This window comes from Strongyloides ratti (assembly GCF_001040885.1).
Source record: "Strongyloides ratti genome assembly S_ratti_ED321, chromosome : 1".
NCBI lineage: Eukaryota > Metazoa > Nematoda > Chromadorea > Rhabditida > Strongyloididae > Strongyloides > Strongyloides ratti.
Window position 1 is genome coordinate 361,133 of NC_037307.1, and position 24,762 is coordinate 385,894.

Consider the following 24,762-nt stretch of genomic DNA (forward strand, 5'->3'; position numbering starts at 1 on the left):
TTTAATTATTTATTTAGATTTTGGCTAATTGTATTTGTAATGGATTTTTAATTTTTATAGATAAACTTTTTTTTAATTTTTGATGTGTTAATTTTAAAAAAAAAAATAGTATAATGATAAAAATTTTTATTACGACAAGAAAATATTAAAAAATAGAAATATACGTTTAAAAAAATTATAAAAAAAATTTTTGAAGTATATTAAACTAAAGAATCTGAAATAAATATTTATTTTAAAGGTAAATAGATTGAAAAAGATTATAATAAATTTTTTTTAAATAATACTACTAAAATTTTAATTTAAAATTATTATTAATATATATTTTATGAATAACATCCTATAAATGTTTTTTAGTATATTAATTTCTGTTATAAGATTATTTTAAAAAATATTTTTTAAATTAGATTTTTTAATAGTTCAGGAGATATTGTAGATTAAACGTTCAATTATATAATTAAGAAACTTTTTTGGTAGATTTTCTATAAAATGATTCACAAAAAAAAAATTTATATAAACCAAATTATATATATTTATATATATTTTTAATTTTATAAACTTTAACAATATAAATCAATGTTTAAAAATTTTGTTATTTTTTTTTTTTAAATTTGAAAAATATTTTTTATATAAGAAAAATATATATATTATTATTATTTTTATGCTAAAGTTGTTTTTGAACCTGTCTTGACATTGATTTCATCTCCTAAATAACTTTGATATCCATCTAATGATAACATTAACCTTTTTGGGATACTTTCTTTAATAGCATTTTCTATATCATCTCTTGTTATTATTATTGTTTCATCTTCATATGTCTCATTATTAATGTTACTTGTTCCACTGATATGTACTCTTCTCAAGGCCATAAAGTAAGTATTTGTAAGGGCACCTTTTATTTCTCCAAAAGACCAATTAACCATACATTCTCCCAAAATATTTAGGTCATCTTGTATCTCTATGTCTTCTTTATCACTATTTATATTACTTTTTAATTTCATTCCCATTTTTGGTATATATAATTTTAAATAAGAAACTCTTTCCTCCTAAATTATTAATTTATATTATTTATAATAAAATATTACCTGTGTAGGATATTTACATTCAATTTTATAATCTAATCTTCCTGGTCTTAAAAGTGCTGGATCTATTAAATTAATTTTAGATGTTGTTGCAATAATATATACCCCATCTAAACTTTCAACACCATCAATTTCAGTTAAAAGTTGATTTACAACACGATCAGTTACACCAGTTGAATCGTGACCTCTCCTTGGAGCTATTCCATCAAACTCTTCAAAAACAAGAAGACATGGTTTATTTTGTCTTGCTTTGTCAAAAATTTTCCTAACATTCTCTTCACTACTACCAATATATTTTGATAATAATTCTGGTCCTTTAATAATTATTGTATAAAGATTAGATTTTTTTATTAATGCTCTAACAAGATAACTTTTTCCAACACCACTAGGACCATATAATATACCACTTCTTCCAAGTCTAATAGAACAATTTTTATATATTTCAATATATTTTGATGGCCATATAATAGTTTCAGTTAAAATTTTTTTACATTTTTCCATTCCAATAACATCCTCCCAATTAACATCGTTCCCTGAACTATTTATCTTTTTAGAAACTATCTTATCTATATATGTCAAAGATTCTAAACTTTCTTCAATATCTTTCACATCAATAATTTTTTCTCTTCCATTAATACCTGATATAATCTTAATTCTTTGACATAATTTTTTAAGATCATACAAATTTAATGAATCTTTATTTTTTTTAATATTTTTCCATCTATCATCTATGAATGATTGATTATTACCACACCATTTTATCAAAATATTGTTTTGATCAATCTATAATTTTTTATTAAAAAAATTTATAATCATTTTTTTAAACATTTAAAAAAAATAACAGTTTTTTTTTTATTATTAATTGTAATAAACTTTAATTTATCAAATACTTATTTTTGAACAGTATTTTAGAAACCTGATTTATTATTTTCAATATAATAAAAAAAAGAATGTCATTACATTTTTGCGTGAGATACATTCTAGTATTTAAAGTTAATGATATAAAAATTTTTTTATTTATTGTTAAGTGCAATACTTATAATATTATTAGAGAGAATTTTATATCTATTTATAAATAAATAATCCTATCCAATAATAATATAAATATATATATATATATATATAATATTTATTTCATACTATATTATTTCTATATTAAATTTTTATTTTTAAATATTTTGATAATTTTATAGATAATAATGACTAAAGGTGTATCTACATTATTTGGTGAATCACTATCTGAAGAAAGTAAAAAACTTATCAAAGAAGTTAGAGGAAAATTAACAGAAAAAATTCATCCTAATTTTGATAATGATTTTAATATTTATCGTTTTATTTTATCTTCAGAAAGATTACATAAAAAAAAAGATGAAATCATAAAACATGCAGTAGAAACCTTAAATAATCATTTAAGAATTCGTCGTTCTTTATCATTAGATGAAATGGAAGATTTACCTTTTGAAGATAATTTACTTTTTAAAAAACAATTTATGCCTCAAGGGATGATTGTGGATGGTATTGATAAAAATAATCGTCTTATGTGGTATATTGAATATGCAACAATCTCTGTTGATACAATTGCACATGGTATGCGTAGTTCACAATCATGTATTTTACAGTTTTATCAATTTGAACATATGTTAAAGAAAGTTAATAAGCAAGAAAAAAAAACAGGTAAATTAAGTTCATTAAGGCATGTTATTGATATGAATGGTTATGAAATTAATCCTTTTACAATGTTATTTGTTAGTTCTGGTACTTTAAGTTATTATTCACAATTATTTCATTATGAAAATTATCCAGAACTTGTTACACCTATTGAAATAGTTAATATAGCTAAATGGATTCATGTACCATATAAATTAGCTAAAACAATGATGCCTACAGGATTTAGTGAACGTTTTAGATTACATGATGATAAATTTATCCATCATCTTAAGGAAGAGGTAGATAAAAAATATATACCATTATCTTTGGGTGGTGATAATTCTAACATTAAATGTATACCATCAAAAAAACTTCAAGAAAATGAATATTGGAAACCTAAATATCCTAAAATATTAACACTTTTAGAACCATTATATGTTGGTGCTCGAAAAAATAAGTATATTTGTATACATGTTGAAACACCAAAAAAGCTTGGTTGGTATTTTAAAACTGATGGTGATGTATATTTTGGAATATTTTATGATTCAAAAAATATTGTTTCTGATGATGATCATGAAAAAATTGATACAGATAAATTAGAAATGGTTTATCCATGGCTTAAAATTTCAGCTAAACTTGTTCATGAAGGAGGATCAATTAATCTTGAAAAACCAGGAAAATATTATATGACATTTGGAAATAAACATAGTTGGTTAACAAAAAAATATATTGATTTATCTATTCAGTTAAATGATGAATTTAGTACAAAAAAACATAGTATTCATGGAGGAAAAATGGAAGAAGTTAAAGATGATGAAAATATATTTAAAATTTTAGAAAATGGTTTTGAATAAATAAAACTAACCTGTTTTAATTGAGGAATATTTAATTCTAATAAAAAAAGACCAATATATTCATCTTCAATAAGTGAAATAAAATCATTTGTACATGATGTAATTATTATTGGAATATCTGAAGTTTTCATTAAATAAAATATATCCTTAACTAATTTTTTTTTTGATTTTATTCTATCCTCATCATTATTACTCATAAAAGTTATTCCATCAAAATTATCAATTACTAAAAGAGATGGATATGTTGTTTTAAGGTATAATAATTTATTTTGAAAATTTTCTATTATTTTACTTGGTTTTTTATTTCTAATATCTAAACAATTAATTTTCAAGGAAAAAATATATTTTTCTTCAAATAAATGTTTTGATAATTGTTCTATTATTGTACTTTTACCTGATCCTTCTTTTCCTTTTAATAAGATTATATTTGATAAACCTAATTGTGTATTCATGTATTGAAAATACTTTAATATTTCGTCAATAATTTTTTTTTGATAATCAAATAATTCTATTTTATCTAATTCTTTACCAAAATTTAAAAAAATTTTTGTGCCATTTTTTTTTTCTATTTTTTTTATTTCTTCTGTAGTGCTTTCAATTTTTATTTTTGGAAATGAATCTGTAAAAAAGTATCCATAAATTTTTTTTGAACAATCATTCTCTTTAACAACTAATTTTTCATTATTATTTGACAAAAAAATTCCATTACAACCAATAACAATTGCAGAATATTCTGATGAAAAATTTAAAGTTTTTTCAATATTATTCTTTCTACTTTTTAATAATGGATTTTCAAAATTTTCATTATATTTTAAAATAATTTCATTAATTTTTTTAATATTATTAAAAGGAATAGAATTAACAATGATTTTTGAATAAGCTCTTACATTGAAATGTTTTGGAATGAAGCAGTGTCCTATTGGTACTTCAGAAGGTACATTTTTTAAACATCCTTCAAATGAACCATTCAAATGATCAACATAAACAATGTATAATCCATAATCAATACTTTCATCATTAACCAATATTGTTGAATAAGACAATTCATGTACATCTAAGATTCTGTAAACTTTATCTTTCAATTTTCTCTGATTAATTTTTAATAGATTATTATGAAAATATTTATTATCACTATTATTTTTTATTATTTTTTGTTTTTCTTTATTTTTATTTACTTCAACAATAATTTCTGTAGTATCATTTAATTTGTAAATATTATTTGTAGAAGTACAATCACATTTAATGTTTTTAACTATCATTGTTACATACAAATTATCTTGAATCCATAATATTATTTCTTGATTAATTTGAAGAACATTAATTTGATTTAAAAATATTTCTTCTATCAACGACGATGTTTCATCAATAATTTTATAATCATCTTCACTTTTTGGAGATAACGTAATTACTTTTCCAACAATAAAATCATCTATTCCAATAAATTCCATTTCTACAACCTCTTTATCTTTGAAACCATAAATATTTCCAAGTATTGAATTTATATGAAGATAACAATAGTTACCATCAATTAAATATTTGTTTTCACAATTATCAACAGAATATATGTTTTGAACTATACTTTTACTTTCATTTTTTATCTTATATACTCCAATAAATTTTCCAATTGTATTCTAAAATATATTTTCATTATTTTTATTTTATTATTTAAATATTAATAAAAACTAACATGATTAATATCACAACATAATGAAAGAATACCTTTAGAATTTGATTGATTATGAAAAGAAATAATAGCTAAAATATTAGACATATTCAAATCTACAATTAATTGATTATATCAAAATAAAATTAACTATACTATTATAGTTTGTATTACTTATTATATACATAAAATGTTACATCAATATATTATTTGATAAGATTAATATAATATTAAATTTTTTTAGAATGAGTTAAATTCTACCCTATATTTAAATGCCAATTAAATTAATGCCACGGTATCTTATTATATCTCTACTATATATATATATATATATATATATATAAATAACCTTGAAATAAATACTTTATTAATATATTAATTGATTTATATCTTATTCATATAATAATAAATTATTAATATTTTTAGAAAATTAATTTTTTTTTTTCAATTATAAATTTTATAATATATTTTATATAAAATAATAAATTCTTGCTATTATAAAACATTAAAATTAATTATTTTTATCATTATCATTTAACCATGTAATTAATTTTGATTTTAATGGAAAATGTTAAATTATAACAAAAAAAAAGTATAATATTGTTTCATTTTTGTATTTAATTTAATCATTTTATATTTTCTTAATAAATAATTTTTCTTATCAATATTTTTAATACTAGTATATTTTATTTGTATATATAAATTTATACTTAATAATTTATAATATTACTTAATTTTAACTTTTAGAAAAATTTTATTTTTTATTACTTTTTAATAGTTATGGCTGCAATTGCATCAATTGGTGGAGCTTTAGGTGGATGTATGGGATGTATGTATTTTGTTGAATCTTTAGCTAAGTAAGTAAAATATTATAATTTATATTATTTATTTTAGAGAAGTACCAAGTTCAATGAATTTATATACATTCTCAAGTTTTTTATTTGTATTTTTAGAAGGATTAATATTTACTTCTAAATTTTTTACTGTAAAAAATAAAATTCCAATTAAAGGATACATTCCTGTAGTTTCAATGTTTTTTTTTGTAAATGTTGTAAACAATCAAGCATTAAATTTTCATGTTCCAGTACCATTACATATTATTTTTAGAAGTGTATGTTTTTAATTAATATGTTTAATTAAAATAATAAAAAAATTTTATAGGGATCACTTTTATCAACATTAATTATGAATAGACTTTTAATGGGACGTAAATATTCACTTAAAAAATATTTATCAGTTATTGCAATTACTATTGGAATTATTATTTGTACATTATCAACAAAAGTTTCATCATCTAATGAATCTAAAAATAAAGAATCATCACAAAAACAAACAGAATTATTTATTGGAATAGTTATGTTAACAGTTGCTTTAATTGCTTCATCAATATTAGCTATATTTCAAGAAAAACTTTATAAAACATATGGAAAACATCCTAATGAAGCTAAATTTGTAATTCATGGTCTTTCATTACCAATATTTTTATTTATGTTTAATGATATTACAACTAATGCAAAAATTTTATCATCTACAGAACCAATTTATGGAATTCCAAAAGCATGGATTGATCTTATTGGTGCTTGCCTTCTTCAATACGTTTGTATAACATTTGTTTATAAATTAAATTCAGTTACTGATTCATTAACAGTAACATTAGTTGTTACATTAAGAAAATTTCTTTCTCTTTTAGTTTCAATATTTTGGTTTAAAAATCCTTTTACAACAAATCATTGGATAGGAGCACTTCTTGTATTTGGAGGTACATTAGTATTTTCAGAAGTTTTAGGAACTAAAAAAGATGATAAAAAGAAAAATTAATTAATTATTTTTTATTTGAGATTAAACTAATTACATATATTGTACAAATATATATATATATATATAAATAAATAGTTGTCTTATTATATTAAATATATTAATTACTAATTTTTTCTTTTACTTGACATTTTATTGTATCAAAATGTGCTCCACCACGAGCAAATTCAAGAATATCTGAACGTCTATAATCTACAACTGAATCTTTATACAGTTCACAGATTCTTATAGTTCCAGTTGAAACTATCAAATTTGCTGATCTACATTTATAAATATGACAATATTGGAAACATTGAACTGCTGAATCTACTTCTACACGTTTTATTAATTTATTTCCATTAAATAAACGATTATATAACGCATTATAGAAACATGGACCTATATTTTTTAAACGTTCTGTTAAAAGTTCTTCATTTTTTGTTGTTATCTCAATTTCTGATGAATCATCAACAGTGGTTAATGGATATTCTGTTGTTGATAAAATTTCATTATCATTTACATTTGAATCATCTAAATCAATTTCATTATTTTCAATTGAAATATTATTATCTTCTTCATTTATATTATTATTTTTATTATTAGAAGAATATTTATATGTTGTAATACCCTGTTTAGATGTTGTTTGATAAAGTTTATTTTTTTTAATAGTTGTCTTTTTATCATTAGATAATACATAATTAATTGTTGTAGTAGTAATAACTTGTTTTTTACTTGCATCATCATATATTTTTTGAACAAATTTATCTTGTTTATCAGGATGATTAATATTTGAATAAGATAAACGAGAATCTTGGCTTAAATCTCCATCAATATTCTTGTTCTTTTCATCTTTCAATTCTACTTTAGGCAATTTTTCATCTAAAATATTAATACATACCTGATCTACATATGATGATAAAAGAATTGTTTGAGAATAACAAATAAAATGAAAATAACTATGTGAAGTATCAGATAATATATTGTGACTAAACTTTTCTGGATTTGAATCTTTATTTTCATTATTTAATAAACATGTACTTGAATCATAATAATATTGAAAACTTTGACAAATAATTCCATATCTATTTTCAGAATCAATACAATAACATTTACATTCTTCAATTGTTACATTAGTTTCTAATGCCATAGCAGTTCCTTCTAATACATAACTTGGCATTTCAATAAAACAATTATCTGTATTTTTTGTTTTTTTATCAAAAATTACTTTTTTATTATTAATATTTTTTTTTCTTTCCTCATAATCATTTATCCTACATTTATGAAGATTAAAATCTTTAAAAATATCTGTAAGATATCTATTAAATGAACATGACATTCCAATGTATGAAACTTTATAATTTTTTATATAATTCTTGACAAATGCCTTAGGTCGGAGTACTTTATCAGCAATATTTAATATACAATCACCTTGATCATGAAAGTATGTTGCTGAAAGACATTGAAATTTATATCTATTTAAATTTTTTCCATGAGCACAAAAACATTTACATTCTTCTAATGTAACATTATTTTCTATTCCACCTGTTACACCAATCATATTATATCCTGGAATAACTTCAAAACATTCATCTGATGTTTTTTGAGATGACACAATTTTAGGGGTAACTTCTTCTTTTATAACTTTATCTGATATAACATTATTGATATTATTATTATTATTGTTATTTTTAATACGAACAGTTTTTGTTGTATTTTTAGATGATCCTAATGTAAAATTACATATTGAATTAACTGTAGAAAGAAAAACTGAAAAAAAAAAAGAAATTAATTAATTAATTAATTATTTATATTAAAATATTCTTACCATTTCTTGTACATGATGTATGATAATATATAGTATTTGGATTATAAACAAGATCATACCTTCCATGATGATCACCTTTATTTAAGACACATTTTGAAGAATCTTTAAAATATTGAATACTTAAACAAATTGGATCTTTCATATTAAGCCATGATTCTGCACATGCACATCTACATTTATTAAGTGAAACATTTTCTAATGTTTTATAATCAGCATACATTAATTCTTGTTCATTTATTACTCTATAACAATATTCAACAGCATTATTTGTATCAATATTTTCTTTACTTGAATAATTAAATTCATGTGAATTATATTCTTTACTATTATAAAATACATCAACACCATTGTAATTTTTATCAGATTTTTCTTGATAACCTACAACTCTTCCATTAATAACAACTGGTTCATTTGGTAAATCATACGTTATAGAATCACCTTTAACTTCTGTTCTAATACCTCTCATTTTTGGAAATCTTTGAATAGGTAATGGTATATCACCAGAAATTACTTTAAATGTTTTCATTGAAGAAATTTTATTTAAAATATTATCATCTAAACTTTTAGATAAATTATCTGATAATACATTAACTTCTCTATTATTATCTTTTTCAACATATTCAATAATTCCTTTTACTTTTTCTTCAATTTCACCATCAACTTGTCCCATCTTAATTAATTGACCTTTTACTTCTTTTATTTCCGTTTCAACTTTTTCAATTTGTCTTGTTAAACTACCATTTTTATGTTCAATTTCTTTTATTTTTTCTTCAGTCTTTCTTTCAACCGGTATTAATTGTGTATGAATTTCTGTATCACCTCCCAATTTTCTTTGCAACTCTAAAATAATTTTAGGTATTTCATTTATGTATTTACCAAATTCATCATTTCCGTTTATTGAATTTATAACATCTTTATGTTCTTGTGTCTTTTCACTTGAATGTGGATTTGAATTGAATTTTGAATCACAATAATTAGCACAACTTATCCTATAAATATAATTTTGTAAATTTTTTTTATCAATATGATATGATGAAAATCTTTCATAATTTGTATAACAATTTAAAGTTTGTTTATATGATATTGAACAACTCTTATCAATTGGATTATACTCAGCTGTTCTACAAAAATGTCTTTGACCACAAAATTTAGCACATTCATTAACTGATGTTGTATTAAAACTAAAAAGAAACAAAAATTAATTAAATTTATTATTTAGTAAAATAAAATTTAATTATATAACATACTTTATAAAATATGAGTCAATCTTTGATATTTCATTAATATTTAATTTTTTAACATTAAATACTAATGGACAATGCCCTTCATCAATTTCAGTAGATGCTAATAAATTTATTAATAATAATAAAAATATCAAAATATTTTTTTTCATTATACAATAAATTGTATTTTATAATATATAATAACTATAAAATAAATAAATATATTTTAAATTAAAAAATTTTTAAAAGATTTTACTAATGTTATAAAATTACTTTAAATATAATTTTTAACCTCTTATTAAAAACTCCTACACATTATAATGAAAATAACAGGATTAATAGGCAGGAATAATTATTATATATATATATATATCTATATATATATATATATATCTAACATTATACATATATATATTGAAAGGACCCATCATACAATTTTTAATTAAATAATTTCTCCTTATAAGTATATCTTCATCCAATAAAAAGAGTTATTTAGAATACCGTTGAACGTGACTGACCTAACTGGGGAACGGATATATTCTATATATGTATATTTATAAAATATGATAAGAAAAGAATTAAGATAAATAGTATAATTGCGGATATCTTTATCCTTATATACTTTATATCGTGCATTTTTATACAAAATAAATATTGTATTTTTAGTTAATAAAAAAAAAATAAGAAACATTTAATGTTACTATAAGAATATATTAAATAATCTTAAAAGATATTAATTGTACATGAAAAATAAATATTTTTTTTTTCATTATCTTATTATTTTTAAATAAAAACAAATATACTATTAATAAAATACATTAAAAAAATTAAATGCATATAATAAAAATTTACCTTAAATTTTTAACAATTTATCCCTCTATGTTTAGTAATATAAAAATTTTATTAGATATGGGTCAAAGGAATAAATTTATAAAATTAATACAATCTTTTTAATCAAAATTATAAAACTTGTTTTTAATAAATTTTTTAACCTCAACTCGTTTGAATAGTAAAAAAAAAATCGAGATTTTGAAACTTGTACAAATAATTATAATAATGTAATTATATTTATCTTTCTTAAACTTTTAAAAAAAAAAAATAATAATAATGAATGGTATGAAAAAACATTAAACATTTGGCAAATTTTTTTTGTATTTTAACAGCAATAAAAAAAACAATTATCCTTTTTTTTTTCTATATTTTATTATTGCATTCCAGCCTGCGAAAGATTGTTTTGAAGTATTATATCACAAGCTGCAGCAAACATTAAATTTATATTTTCTGTATCAGTAGCATTTGTAAAATGTGAATAAACTTGCCTTCCTTTTGGTGGTATATCCTACAATAATTAATTTCATTTTTATAAAATAATTAATATTTTAATATATAAATATGCTATTATAAAAAAATTATTTACCTTCAAAAACAGCTGTTCAATAAATTTTGAGCATTCATCAAATGTATTACCGCCTTTATAATTTGGATAAAAGTCAGAAAATTTTACCTTTGATAATTTATTTTCAAATATATCTTTTTTATTCATAAAAAGAATTATATTACTTTTTAAAAGAAATTCATTTGACAAGATAGTATAAAACAATTCTATACTATCATCGAGACGATTAATTGATGGATCTTCTTCTAATGTTTGATCAAAACCTGCTAATGATACAACAAAAAGTATTGCTGCAACACCTTCAAAACTATGAATCCATTTACGTCTTTCTGTTTTTTGCCCACCAACATCAATTAATCGAATGGTAAAATTTTTAAATTCAAATCTTAATTCATGAACTCCTGTTGTTGCAGCACGAACTTGAATTATATCTTGTGATGTTGGCAAATATCCAGGTGCCAAAATTCTTTTAATATTATTAAATAAATAATCTGTGTTATCAGGATAATAAAATCTTTTATTTGATTCACTAATTTCCTTAAAACAATTATAACTCATAAAAAGATTTATTATTTTAACTTGATTCTCATCATCTTCATCATTTATTAAAATATGCTTGTGAACAAATCTATTAAATAACTCAACTTCATTATCATTTACTTCAATATTTCGATTAAATATTTCTAAAGCATAATAATGTAATGATGTAATTATATTTTGTTTTATCATAAAACTATAATTTAACGCTTCAGTATCGTTAAAACCATTTGAATGAATAATTCTAAAAAAAATTTTTTAAATTAAAGTAAGAAACAATATTATTTTTATAATACCTCATTTGTTTAGCTATCGTTGATTTGCCACTATCACCACTACCTTAAAAAAAATAATTAATTTATTAAATATTAAAAACAAATATTTACCTAATAAAAGTATTTTCAAACGTTTTCTTTCTTTTTGTTTCTCAATTTTAATATCTGCTTCAATAGTTTTATGAACAGCAATTTTTTCGTCCTCAACTTTATCACCTTTACAAAAAGAAGCACCCATACTATAAAAATAAAAATAAACTAATAAAAAAAATAAAAATAGTATATTTTCTAAAAAATTTATAATATATATTAACTTAATAAAATAGCATATGCAATAAAAATACAGATATTAAATATATAAAATGGCAACAAAAAATATAAAGTAATAAAACAGAATACAATATATATATATATATTATATATTATATAAATAAATATATCTTAACCAATGTACTTGAAATATTTTCAGTTTTAGTAACAAAAATAATAAGGGAAAATTATATAACCAAATGTTATTTATATATTAACTATAAATATTCCAACCTTTTTAATTATGATGTTTCTTAATCATTTATTTTTATCATTATAATAATGACAACAAGAAGATATTGTATATAACTCTACATGGAATTTATTTTTCCTCTTTCAAAAAATCTATAATAATTAAATAATTAAAAGACATACAGTAAAAAAAAAAAATTAAATAATTTATTTTAATAATTTTACTATTTAAATTGAATTTGTAATTTGAAAAAAAAAAACTACCACATTAAGTATTTTATTTTAACTTACAAGATTTTCTTCTTATACACATCATCATTAAATACATCCAAATTTTTTTATAATTTTATTAAACTGTTTATTCTTGATATAATTTTATTTACTCTGTATAGAAGTTCAATTATTCAATTTGATCAACTTGACTAAAAATATGAAAGATACACATGTACATCAGATTCTCAAACTTTTTATATTTTTTTTTCAGATAATATATTTACATAAAAAAAAAATTTTTTTTAGAAATTGTATGATAAGATATAACTTTGTGCCCAGATGATAAAATTATGTTTCTATGGCGATGTTATGATATGTTTATTAAAAAATTATTTTTTTTATGTTATATTGTTTAAAAATGAATAATAAAATAAAACGCAAAAGGTATGATAAGAATAATTCATTACATTAAAACATACAAGTTACGGTAAATAATTTTTTATATCATACGAACAACTTTCAATCAAAAATCGTTAATTGATATTATAAAATTATTTTTTTCAATCAAAAAAAATTAAAAATAGTTCTTAATAATTAAGTACAGATTTTATATATCTAGATAACGTTGATGTTGATGCGAGAAGTGTATTTAATCTACCATTTGTTAAAAAAATATTTTGATTTTTCATTGTAACAAATATGTTTATTTTAAAGTTACAATGATATTATTAATTTATAAAAAAATTATCATTATTTTGTAAATTTACCAAAATTATTTGTTTATAATAATTTATAATCATAGCTTACATTAATTTCTGATTCATGTAAAAAAAAATATATAGATATATTATATTTCATTAGCTTTATATATTATTAACAAAAATTTTAAAATTATTTGATTTTTTATAATTTTATTACGTTGATTATCACTAAATTTATTTTTATATTAATAATTACATATTTTTGTATTGTAATAAAATTTATTAATGTAAAAATTATTTGAAAATTTTGATTAGAAAACCTAATAAAAACGTTACAAATATTTTTAAACATTTTGCTAATAATATAATAAAGCTGAAGAAACTATATTATGAGTGAATATATTTTTTTTATAAAAACTATCAATTAAATTAAGCATTTATACTTAAATATAATTAACAAGTAAGTCTAAACTAATTAAGAAAATTTAATTTTATATAAATTAATAATATTATTGCAAATTAAAAAAAAAAGTATTATTTCTTACATCAATATTAAAACTATTAGAATATTTAACATCAATTAATATGTAATTTAAAGTTATTTATTTGTTTAACTTTTTAATATTAAAAAAATTTTTTTAAACAGGATAAGTAAATAAATTATATATATATAGTAATAGTATTTTATTTAACTAAAATAATGCGATATTGAGCAACATAAGATTATTTAACTATAGTTATTAAAATTAATTCACTCCGTATATAAGTAAAAAATTTTAAAATTTCTTTTGCTCTGAAGACACTTGATATAAGTCATTTAGTCACTTTCAGATGTTTACTTTATTTAATATTTTTTTCTTCTTATTTATACATTATTAATTTTCATTTAAAAGTGAAGTTGTATAGAGAACTAAATAATAACAAAAGTATTTAATTGTAAAATTTTTTCTAAATCATTGTAACGTTACACTTCAAGTTCTCCTTAATTTTAGGGAAATTTGTTTGTAAATAGCTTAATCTATAATAATTTACCAACATTTTTTGCCATTAATTATACATTTTTAAAAAATTTTTGTTTTAGAAACAAAACTTCAGTGAATTTATTTGTTTTCATATGGGTTATTTCTATTACTCAGTATCTCATTACATATTCTTGATTTTTTTTATTATTATTTAAAAATCATTTTTATCAATTCATATATTTATTGAAAATTTCCTCAAAAACAAAATTTTAAATAAAAAATTTATTTTAATAAATAGTATTTTTCGTGTTTATGAAAACATATTTATTACAAAATAAATTTCTTTTTCAAAAAAAAAATTTCATTTTTTATAGTCATTACAACATCTTTTTCTAGAAAAGACTTTAAAACTTTGAGATTGAAAAAAATTTTATCAAATCAAATTTAATCTATATATGTAAATAAATTATGTTACAAAAGTCAAAATATCTGAAATATGCTTATCAGTATATGATGAAATAAAATCTTCAAAAACTTGTGTACTATGATCAATTAAAAAAGAATCCTTTGAAAAATATATCAAGGGTAAATGAATTTCTCTTATAACATCTAGAAGATTTGTACCAATCTTTTTCCTCCTTATTAATGGATGAACCCAAAGAATATATAATCCAAGAAAATTTCCTTTGACCGTCTATAAATAAACAAAAATAAAATATCCTTCTAGTATAGAACAAAATGCATACATAAATTTTTAATAAAATTACATATTATATTTTAATATTAATTATTCACTTTTAAAAAATTATTTCCTACTTTTTTTTCATATATAAATACATAACATTTTGATAAAAATTATATATGATAAATAATAAATACATAATTATATAAATAAATACTAACAAATTAAAAACTATATAAAATTCATAATAATACATTACTTACTTTAATATTAACTAATTTTAATAAAAAAAAAATTAACTTCTACCTTTATGAACAACAAAACATAATAAATAGAGACATCTATGTATAAAATAAAATATATTAATATCGTGTAAACTTGCCTCAAAACTTTTTAAAATTTTTGCTTCTTTAAAATATTCCACAAATGCTATCCCTCCAATATACGATGACTTATTAGAAATTTTTTCAATATATACATATCCTTCCCTGGTATTTAATGAACCCCAAATATTTTTTGATTCCTCTTCTAATTCTTTATTTAATGTTTCTTCTAATAAAATTTCAATTTTTTTGATTAACGTTGATTTTGAAGTTTTTTTAATATGAAAATAAAGTTTATTTTCATCTTCCTTATAGAAATGTACTCTAAAAATAAATAAAATAATTTACAAAATTAATTTCCAATTATTATTATTACTCTTTCCAAATTTCTAATTGTTTTGATGTCACTTTAAATGCATCAACAGTAAAAGCACGATTATGGTACTTATCATGTGCTTTAACATCTTCTGGATTTGTTTGTTCATAAACATATTCACAATCTCTACAATATATAGGTCCAATATTACGTTGCCCAAAGTCTAATCTCTGTTGTCTCTTATCACTATCATTAATATATTTTCTTTTTATCTTGGTTTGTCCAAAATGAGAATTACTGCACTTATCAATTTCAATTGGTAATGATCGTTTTAACAATGGTGTTGTAGATTTAAAATAATTTGTTATCAAATTATTACTATTTGACATATTAAATTTATATTAAAACAAAAAAAAAGTGTGACAATTTAAACAATAGATACTTTTAAATAGAAAAATTGTACATTATTATTGGTAAAATGTTTGTTAATAATGAATTTGAATATAGTATCAATTATTATAAAAATTTGATCATTTTAAAATAATGATATTCTATCCTTTATCCAATGAAAAATTTGGCAGAAGAGAAAAATAAAAAAGTTAAGGTAGATCAGGCTACGGACAAATTATTAGAAACAGCCAAAGAAAATGGTGATAAATTTCATATTCCTAAAGAAAATGATCTATCAACAGCTGAAGAGCTAATTTTTCCATCATGGATTGAAAGAGCAAAAAGGGAACATCTTCGTGACAACAACCCAATATATAATTTTGCTTCAGTTGCCAGAAGAATTGTCCAGGAGAAGAAAAAAGGCGAAAAAAAAGGCGATAAAAAAAATAGCGAAAATGGAAAGAAAAACAAAATTATAGTTAAAAAAGACAAGAAAAAAGACTTTGTTCATTTAAATGTTAAACTGGCTACTGCACGTCCTACAATTGAGGAAAATACCAAAGCAAGCAAATCGTCAAAATTTAAGAAAATTCTGTCAAATAAAGAAAAGAAACCTCGAAAATTAGGTAATAAAAAATCTCCTATTAATTTCATTCAACATCATCCTTTTGAAAAACAAAATGATGTATTTACACAGGAAGAATTTGATAAAGTAAATGGATTTAAGAGAATAAATTTATCTAAAGTAGCTGATGTTGTTAATTATGGAATAAGTTTTACGAAATGGAACAAAAACAATTGGATAATTTTTTTTCATAATCGTATACCTATAATGTATTGGCTACCAAGATATAATTTTTGTGCAAATATTCTTATGGATATAACTTCAGGTAGACTTTATAGAAATTTTATTCTTTTATAAATTTTTTTAGGTATTGTAATAGCTGTTATGAGTATTCCACAGGGATTAGCTTATGGTATGTTAGTTGGTTTGCCACCTATACATGGATTGTATACTTCAGTAATTGGACCATTTATGTATGTTTTATTTGGTAGTTCTAAGCATGTATCACCCGGTGCTTTCTCAATTATAGCATTAATGGTTGGGAATTTTGTTGAGGAAGCATTAGTTAAACATAGACCATTTGAAGATGAGAATGATGAATTGGAATTTAAAATACAAATGGCGTGTGGAGTTACTTTTTTAACTGGAATTATTCAAGTTATTCTTGGTATCGTAAATGCTGGCTTATTTGCAGTTTATTTATCAGATCCTTTAATCAAAGGTTTAACATCTGGTGCAGCTATTCATGTTCTGATAAGTCAAATGAAAGGCATAACTGGTGTTGATGTTGCTGTTAAATCTTCAGAATCTTTTGGTTTTATAACTTATTTGATATATTTTTTTTCAAATATCAAAACTATATGTTGGCAAGCTTGTTTAACAACAATCTTAGGTGGTGGATTGTTGATTTTTTCAAAGGAATATATTGATAAAAAACTTTCGCAATGTAATATAAAATTTAAATTCCCGATGGAAATGATAGTTGTTACTTTTTCAACACTAACAATATATTTATTGTATGATGTTTTCAAAGTTAATGTTAGGTAATCAAAATTTTCTTATTATATAATAATATTTTTTTTTAGAATTCAATATGTTGGAAAAGTAGATCATGGAATGCGTGCACCCCAGATGTTAGATTTTTCACATTGGACTTCAATGATAAAAACAGCTTTTTTTATTGCTATTGTTTGTTTTGTTATTCATTTTGCCTTAGCAAAAACTATAGCAAAAATGGATAATGAACAAATTAACGTTAATCAAGAATGGTTAGCTTTAGGATTAATGAATGGAGTTTCGTCGTTTTTTGGTTGTTTTGCTAGTGGTGCTTCAATGAGTAGAACGATAACACAATATAAATTAGGAGCTAAATCACAACTTTCAACTGTAGTAACTGTTTTAATTAATCTTGGAGTTATTTATGGTGGTTCAAAGTATCTTTTTTATTTACCAAAGCCTATATTATCAGTTATTGTTATGGTTGCATTGAAGGATCTTCTTTGTCAATTAACTATTGGACGAACTTATTGGCAACATTCGATTATAGATTTTCTTATTTGGTTGGTAACACTTTTATGCGTTTTATTTTTTGATGTAGAATCAGGATTTTGTTCTGGTTTGATTTTTTCACTTTTTACTGTAGTATTTAGAACACAATGGCCAGAAAGTTGTACGTTAGGAAGAATTCCAGGTACTTCTATTTATAAGGGTCTCCATCATTATCGTTTTGCAGAAGAGGTACCTGGTATAAAAATTTTTAGATATGATGCTCCATTATATTATGCCAATACAGAATGTTTTCTTCAAAGTCTTTATGAAGCTGTTGGAATTGATCCTATTGGAGCCTTTCAAAAAGTTAAAGAAAACGTGGAAAAAAAGACTAGTTCTATTGTTGTTAAAGCAAAAGAGTCTGAAGATCTTGAAGCTAATACACCTTTATACAAAGAGAAAAATGAAGAAACAAGAATTGTTTTGAGTAAAGAAGTTGAAAGAATCAATGGATCATCGTTTAGAAAAATAATAAATGAAAAAAGTGTTCCTCTATGCAAAGATAATGAAGAAGCTGATGGTTCAAAAGATGATATTAATGGTATGAGTGAATTTATCGTAACACATCTTATCATTGATTGTTCAGCCTTTCCTTACGTTGACATTATGGGTAAGGATATTCTTATTCAAGCATACAATGAGTTTAAAGTTGTTGGAATTAAAGTTTTTTATGCTGGGGCAAAAGTTTCTGTACGACAATCTTTTGAAAATACAAATTTTTATGATTATGTTCCTAAATTTAATTTATATGTATCAATAGCAGATGCTGTAGCTCAGGCGCAAAATGAAAGAAATTTATTAATTCATCCTAATAAATTAAGAATTTAATAATACTTTATTGTTGAGGACCATTTGGTTCTGAGTTTTCTTTTTATTAAAATTAAACAACTAATATACGATAATTCTTTTAATTATAAATCTGGTAGAATTATTTAACTACAACTTTGATCTTTTTTTTATTGAAATTTCTTAATGTGTCATTTGAAATAAAACAATTATATTATGCTTGAATTTTCTTGATATCTTATTTAAAAAACATTTGAGCTGTGAAGAATGTATTTTTTTTTAATTTTAATAAACTTTTATTCTAAGTACATATAGACGGCAAATAAGAAGAAAAATATCTTTTAATTTATTATATAATTTTTTAAAATAAAAAGATACATTGATAAATAAAAAATCTAATCATTTTTTTTCTTTTCATTTTAATACTATAACATTTTTATATCTTTTTTCTTCTATGATTTAGTTGTAAACAGGAAATTTGCTAAATTAAGTTTAATATATTTTATACTTTTAATCAGTTGTAATTTTTTACAAAGTAATTTTTATAGTATAATTATAAGGATATAATTTTATAAAAAAAATGATCATTAAATTTACTTAACATTTACAAAAATTTTATGAGATTATCAGCTACAAGTGACATTTGTTTTTTGAAAAGACTTTTGCATTTAACTTTTTCTCATGATAACTTCTCAAATTTTGTTTAATTGTAGTAATGATTATATTCAAAATTCATATTTTTTTAAAAATTTTCAGATAAGTGTAATTTTATTCATAAATTACAAAAAAGTTTTTTTATAATTAATGTTTGTATGAAATCAGAAATATTTAGACCAATTGTGAATCTCGAAAAATATTTTATATTTTTTTTACAAATACATTTTACTTTATATCAACATTTAAAAGAAAACTGAAAAAAACTAGGCTCATTATAATATAATAAAATTAAGCTCAAATATAAAAATATTGGAAACAAAAATATTTAGAAAAAAAATTCCGTCTTTTGCTATATCTTGCTTCAAAGTAAAAAAAATAAACTAATTTTTGGATTCAATTACTAATTAGTTTATTTTAACGGTCTACGTTAAAACCGTTCTTATACCTTTAATTGTTACTGAGATATAAAAAAATGATGACAATAGATTAGGCGCGCAAAAATACCAAAAACTGTATCTCAAGAACAGGTGATATTTGAAAAATATTTTCAACGTAGACTATAGCTTAAAAGTCTTAAGAAATCCAGCGCATCTAATTTCATGTTTTTTGGAGCTCATTTACTTGAGTTATGATGTTTCGTACTTCAAACTTTTCAAGATACAATTTACATCATATCTTGAAATTAAGAAGTCCTATAAAGACGAGACTAGTCTCATTCGATTTCTCACAAAAAAATGATCTAGAATAGTTGGTTTAATTTTAATATTTCTAACTAGATCATCAAAGTCGGATTTTTTCGAAAAATATTCCCCACTTTCGCCTATTACTCTAACTCATCACAACTTCCTAAGATTTGTTTTTGATATAGCCTTGATTATATTCAAAATTAATAATTTTTCATGGGCTATCAAATGAGTATAATTTCATTTTGAAATTCCAAAAAAAAGTTTTTTTTATCACTTATGCCTAAGGTCAATATAAATATATATTTGATCAATGGTGAATCTCTGAAATGATTAAAGATATTTTTACACAAACAATTTTTTTAAGATCAATATTAAAAGAAAAATCCAAATAAAGCTAGTCTTATGATAATATGATAAGTTTTAGCTAAGATATATAAAGTCGATACCAAAAGGTATATATTTTGAAAAATTTTTTGCCTTTTGCTATATCTCGTTTCAGAATAGAAATGAAAACAAGCGAGTATCTGGATTCGATTACTAATTGATTTTCATATAAAATATGCGTTCGAAATATTTCTTTATCATCAATAGTTATTGAGATATAAAAAAATGATGACAATAGATTAGGCGCGCAAAAATACCAGCAACTGTATCTCAAGAACAGGTGATATTTGAAAAATATTTTCAACGTAGACTATAGCTTAAAAGTCTTAAGAAATCCAGCGCATCTAATTTCATGTTTTTTGGAGCTCATTTACTTGAGTTATGATGTTTCGTACTTCAAACTTTTCAAGATGCAATTTACGTCATATCTTGAAATTAAGAAGTCCTATAAAGACGAGACTAGTCTCATTCGATTTCTCATAAAAAAATGATCTAGAATAGTTGGTTTAATTTTAATATTCCTAATTAGATCATCAAAGTCGGATTTTTTCAAAAAATATTCTCCACTTTCGCCTATTACTTTAACTCATCACAACTTCTTAAGATTTGTTTTTGATATAGCCTTGATTATATTCAAAATTAATCATTTTTCAAGGGCTATCAGATGGATACAATTTTATTTTGAAAATTCAAAAAAAAGTTTTTTTTTATTACTTTTGCTTAAGGCCAAAGTGAATATATTTGAAACAAATGTGAATCACATCATAGAAGTCGGATTTTTTCAAAAATGCTTCTGCACTCATAAAATAATTATCAGATGTATCTGAAATTTACAAAATTTTCATGAATTTGTCAGCTGCAACTGATACGTGCCAAAATTGAAAAAAATTTCAATGGTTAGCTAAAAAACATTATTTAAAATAAATTGTTTTAAAAAAAAACTAAATTGATTTTTTTTTATTTTAGAATAAAAAATATTTTTTTTTCTATATGTAACTTAAAGATTAATTTTAAAATATTTTTTTTTGAAAATTGATCTCCGAAGCAAACCGTCAAAATAAAATATTTTCTATAGAACAATTATATTTTTTTTCAAAAAAAAACTATTAATAATGTTACATTAAAATTTTAGAAATCAATCTAAATTTCCAAGTTAGTTTTAGGAATGCAAATTAACTAAGAATTTTAAATATTTTTGATTTTTTTACTGATAAAAAATTATATTTATTTAAAAAATTTCAACAAATGTTTTAGACTAGTGATATTACAGTTCTGATTTAAGATTCATGTTGAGATAAAATCAATTAATTATTTCAAAAAGAATTTTCTTTTTATATCCTAATACTTATTTTAAAACTTTTAAATTTAAGAGTAAAAATAAAATAGTTTATAACTTATAATACACATTTTGAAATGAAAAGATATAATTGCATGGTAATAATTTAAAACATCAAAAAAATGTTAAGAAAATGTATTTAACAAACTAATTTTTATATACTTCCAAAGACTTCTATTATACAAAAGAATTGTCATTTACAGTCTGATGAAATAAAGAAGTAAGTGAAGGTGAAAAAGAGTAACAACAATACTATTAATTGGTATCTAAATAACAACTGATATATCGAAGCTACTTTGATATAAAGAGAAATTCTTAATAAATGTTCTTTTATGTCAAAATCTGATTTCGAATTAGCAGGTTCGTTAAATGATATGAATATAAATTTAGAATCCGATAAATACCAATCGTTTATTAATAAAAATTGAAAACACATTAATATTTTAAATTTACAAAAATATTTTTGATTATTATTAATAAAATAACTTTTTTTTGTTTTTCCTTATTATTATTATAAATAAGATTTTTTAAATATTTATTTTGTATAATTAAAAAGCAGAAAAAAAGAAACTTATTTCAGAAATAAGTTTTCGTTAAATATACAAATTCTAGAGAATTTTCAAAAATAGATCTTTTTTTAGTAAACTAATAATAACAATTATAACAAAAGTAACAAAAAAAACAAGGCATAAAAAAATTTAATTTTTTTTATTATCATTAACAAATTTAGATATATCAGATTTTTGTTATCAACAATATCAGTTACAATAGGATGAACATATAAAGTTGTCTTTTAATATATATTATTTGGTTACAATTTTTTCTTTTGTATCCATTTAACTTTACTTATAATTACTATTTAAAAGTTAAAAAAAAATTATTACTTGATACTACTTTTAACAAAATATCTATTCAAAATGATGTTAACGTTTTCAAAAAATACTACATATATCATGTATTATCGGCTTATCACATTGTGAAATGTATGTAAATCAAATCTATCATTTTCATATAATCTTATTAGATTAGGTTTTTAATTTTTTAAACATTTTAAAGTATTCTTTACAACAATTTTGTTTATAAAAAGTATTTAATTAATACGTTGTTTACATTTTTTAATTTTCCAAATTATTTTAACAGATTTTTTTTAAATAGAATAAAAAGAATTGTTAAACCAAATGCAATTAATTAAAAAATTATCTTATTGAAAAAAATGGCAAATAATTTTTTTAAATATATTTGAATGCTTGTGAAAAAAAAATTTTTATGCTACAAGATTAAATAATATACTTTATGCTTGAACTATTTTTTATATCTATTTATTTTTTAACAAGAAAATATAAATTTTTTGTTATTAAACTTGATATTTTGTTTTAGTAGTAAATGTCTATTTTGAAGTATAAATTAACAGAATTTAAAATTATGATCAATGTTTTGTATGTCAAATTAATTAAAAAAAATGACATTCTATATTTTTTTGATAACAATATTTTATTCATCTATTAATAAATAATCCTGTTTTTTATATTATTAATAAAATCTTTAAATACATAGATAATAAATTTATTGGAGTTTATTTTTTAACAAAAATCAAAGTATTTTTAACGAAATAATACTATCATTTTGTTGATAAGATTAAATGGAAATAAAATTAAAAGTTAAAATATTAAAAAAAATTAATATATATATTTAATAAAAAATAAAAAAATTACTTTTTTTAATTTATTTATATTTTCTAGATATATTAATTATCTTTCTTACTACTTTCATTGTATCAGATTTCATCATAAAAGCATGAACTTTCCCTTTAAATTGTTTTCCTTCTCTTTCAAGTTCCTCAATTCCTTTTCTAGTTCTACACGCAGCAAAAACAGTAACTGATTGAGAAGCAAATTTTAATGCTAATTCATGACCTATATCTATATAGATAGTAATAATAATATTTTAATAATTTTTATTATACCTGTATCACAACCTGTAACAACAACTGCTTTTTCATTTTTTTGTTCACAAATTTTTTTTTTATATACTTTTTTTCTTAACAAATTTAAAAATAATAAAAATATAAATAATACTACTATAGTCCACATTTTATTAATATATATAAAGATAATAATTATCTCAAATTTATTAAAATAAAGTGTATTAAATCTTTATTTTTTAAATCTCGTTTATTTTACATATATTAGTATTTTTTCTACTTCCTATAGTTTGATAAAAATTGAATGTGATAAATCTTATAAATAAAGTAGTCGTTTTGATTGTTAAGTCATTTGAAACATCTATATCTTTATATTTTCATTAAAATATTTATTTTTAGTAGATTATATTAAGAAAATACTTAGAGTGATTTTTAATAATTGAATTTTAATTTCTCAAATAAAAAGATATATTTAATCTTTGAAAAAAAGAGTTATAT

At 20.9% G+C, this 24,762-nt stretch overlaps 10 protein-coding genes across 10 annotated transcripts; 4 read left to right on the forward strand and 6 right to left on the reverse strand.

Annotated features, from left to right (window-relative positions):
* Nucleotides 1–656: 656 nt before the first annotated feature.
* On the reverse strand, nucleotides 657–1,580 carry SRAE_1000011500 (Peroxisome biogenesis factor 1; the record flags this gene model as incomplete). The annotated part of the gene is made up of 2 exons (XM_024646910.1): nucleotides 657–1,043; nucleotides 1,083–1,580. 2 exons carry the CDS (start codon nucleotides 1,578–1,580, stop codon nucleotides 657–659), a joined length of 885 nt encoding a protein of 294 aa, XP_024501041.1.
* Nucleotides 1,581–2,278: 698 nt separating this feature from the next.
* Nucleotides 2,279–3,580, forward strand: SRAE_1000011600 (CRAL-TRIO domain and GOLD domain-containing protein; the record flags this gene model as incomplete). Its single annotated transcript, XM_024646911.1, has 1 exon — nucleotides 2,279–3,580. The coding sequence occupies one exon, from the start codon at nucleotides 2,279–2,281 to the stop codon at nucleotides 3,578–3,580; it is 1,302 nt and encodes a 433-aa protein (XP_024501042.1).
* Nucleotides 3,581–3,586: 6 nt separating this feature from the next.
* On the reverse strand, nucleotides 3,587–5,351 carry SRAE_1000011700 (ATPase, AAA-type, core domain and Peroxisome biogenesis factor 1, N-terminal domain and P-loop containing nucleoside triphosphate hydrolase domain-containing protein; the record flags this gene model as incomplete). The annotated part of the gene is made up of 3 exons (XM_024646912.1): nucleotides 3,587–3,591; nucleotides 3,633–5,211; nucleotides 5,268–5,351. 3 exons carry the CDS (start codon nucleotides 5,349–5,351, stop codon nucleotides 3,587–3,589), a joined length of 1,668 nt encoding a protein of 555 aa, XP_024501043.1.
* Nucleotides 5,352–6,023: 672 nt separating this feature from the next.
* On the forward strand, nucleotides 6,024–7,061 carry SRAE_1000011800 (UDP-xylose and UDP-N-acetylglucosamine transporter; the record flags this gene model as incomplete). The annotated part of the gene is made up of 3 exons (XM_024646913.1): nucleotides 6,024–6,100; nucleotides 6,138–6,354; nucleotides 6,405–7,061. 3 exons carry the CDS (start codon nucleotides 6,024–6,026, stop codon nucleotides 7,059–7,061), a joined length of 951 nt encoding a protein of 316 aa, XP_024501044.1.
* A 97-nt stretch (nucleotides 7,062–7,158) lies between these two features.
* Nucleotides 7,159–10,255, reverse strand: SRAE_1000011900 (PAN-1 domain and Apple-like domain-containing protein; the record flags this gene model as incomplete). Its single annotated transcript, XM_024646914.1, has 3 exons — nucleotides 7,159–8,804; nucleotides 8,863–10,043; nucleotides 10,110–10,255. 3 exons carry the CDS (start codon nucleotides 10,253–10,255, stop codon nucleotides 7,159–7,161), a joined length of 2,973 nt encoding a protein of 990 aa, XP_024501045.1.
* Nucleotides 10,256–11,289: 1,034 nt separating this feature from the next.
* Nucleotides 11,290–12,531, reverse strand: SRAE_1000012000 (Guanine nucleotide binding protein (G-protein), alpha subunit family and G protein alpha subunit, helical insertion domain and P-loop containing nucleoside triphosphate hydrolase domain-containing protein; the record flags this gene model as incomplete). The annotated part of the gene is made up of 4 exons (XM_024646915.1): nucleotides 11,290–11,424; nucleotides 11,503–12,262; nucleotides 12,315–12,357; nucleotides 12,405–12,531. The coding sequence occupies 4 exons, from the start codon at nucleotides 12,529–12,531 to the stop codon at nucleotides 11,290–11,292; spliced, it is 1,065 nt and encodes a 354-aa protein (XP_024501046.1).
* Nucleotides 12,532–15,136: 2,605 nt separating this feature from the next.
* SRAE_1000012100 (N-acetyltransferase ESCO, zinc-finger domain and N-acetyltransferase ESCO, acetyl-transferase domain-containing protein) lies at nucleotides 15,137–16,380 on the reverse strand (the record flags this gene model as incomplete). The annotated part of the gene is made up of 3 exons (XM_024646916.1): nucleotides 15,137–15,364; nucleotides 15,735–15,999; nucleotides 16,052–16,380. The coding sequence occupies 3 exons, from the start codon at nucleotides 16,378–16,380 to the stop codon at nucleotides 15,137–15,139; spliced, it is 822 nt and encodes a 273-aa protein (XP_024501047.1).
* A 176-nt stretch (nucleotides 16,381–16,556) lies between these two features.
* Nucleotides 16,557–17,500, forward strand: SRAE_1000012200 (Hypothetical protein; the record flags this gene model as incomplete). The annotated part of the gene is made up of 3 exons (XM_024646917.1): nucleotides 16,557–17,271; nucleotides 17,314–17,419; nucleotides 17,476–17,500. The coding sequence occupies 3 exons, from the start codon at nucleotides 16,557–16,559 to the stop codon at nucleotides 17,498–17,500; spliced, it is 846 nt and encodes a 281-aa protein (XP_024501048.1).
* Nucleotides 17,501–17,564: 64 nt separating this feature from the next.
* On the forward strand, nucleotides 17,565–19,322 carry SRAE_1000012300 (FI18412p1; the record flags this gene model as incomplete). Its single annotated transcript, XM_024646920.1, has 4 exons — nucleotides 17,565–17,989; nucleotides 18,032–18,636; nucleotides 18,679–19,035; nucleotides 19,081–19,322. The coding sequence occupies 4 exons, from the start codon at nucleotides 17,565–17,567 to the stop codon at nucleotides 19,320–19,322; spliced, it is 1,629 nt and encodes a 542-aa protein (XP_024501049.1).
* Nucleotides 19,323–24,065: 4,743 nt separating this feature from the next.
* SRAE_1000012400 (NAD(P)-binding domain-containing protein) lies at nucleotides 24,066–24,433 on the reverse strand (the record flags this gene model as incomplete). Its single annotated transcript, XM_024646921.1, has 2 exons — nucleotides 24,066–24,262; nucleotides 24,307–24,433. The coding sequence occupies 2 exons, from the start codon at nucleotides 24,431–24,433 to the stop codon at nucleotides 24,066–24,068; spliced, it is 324 nt and encodes a 107-aa protein (XP_024501050.1).
* Between the last annotated feature and the right edge of the window lie 329 nt (nucleotides 24,434–24,762).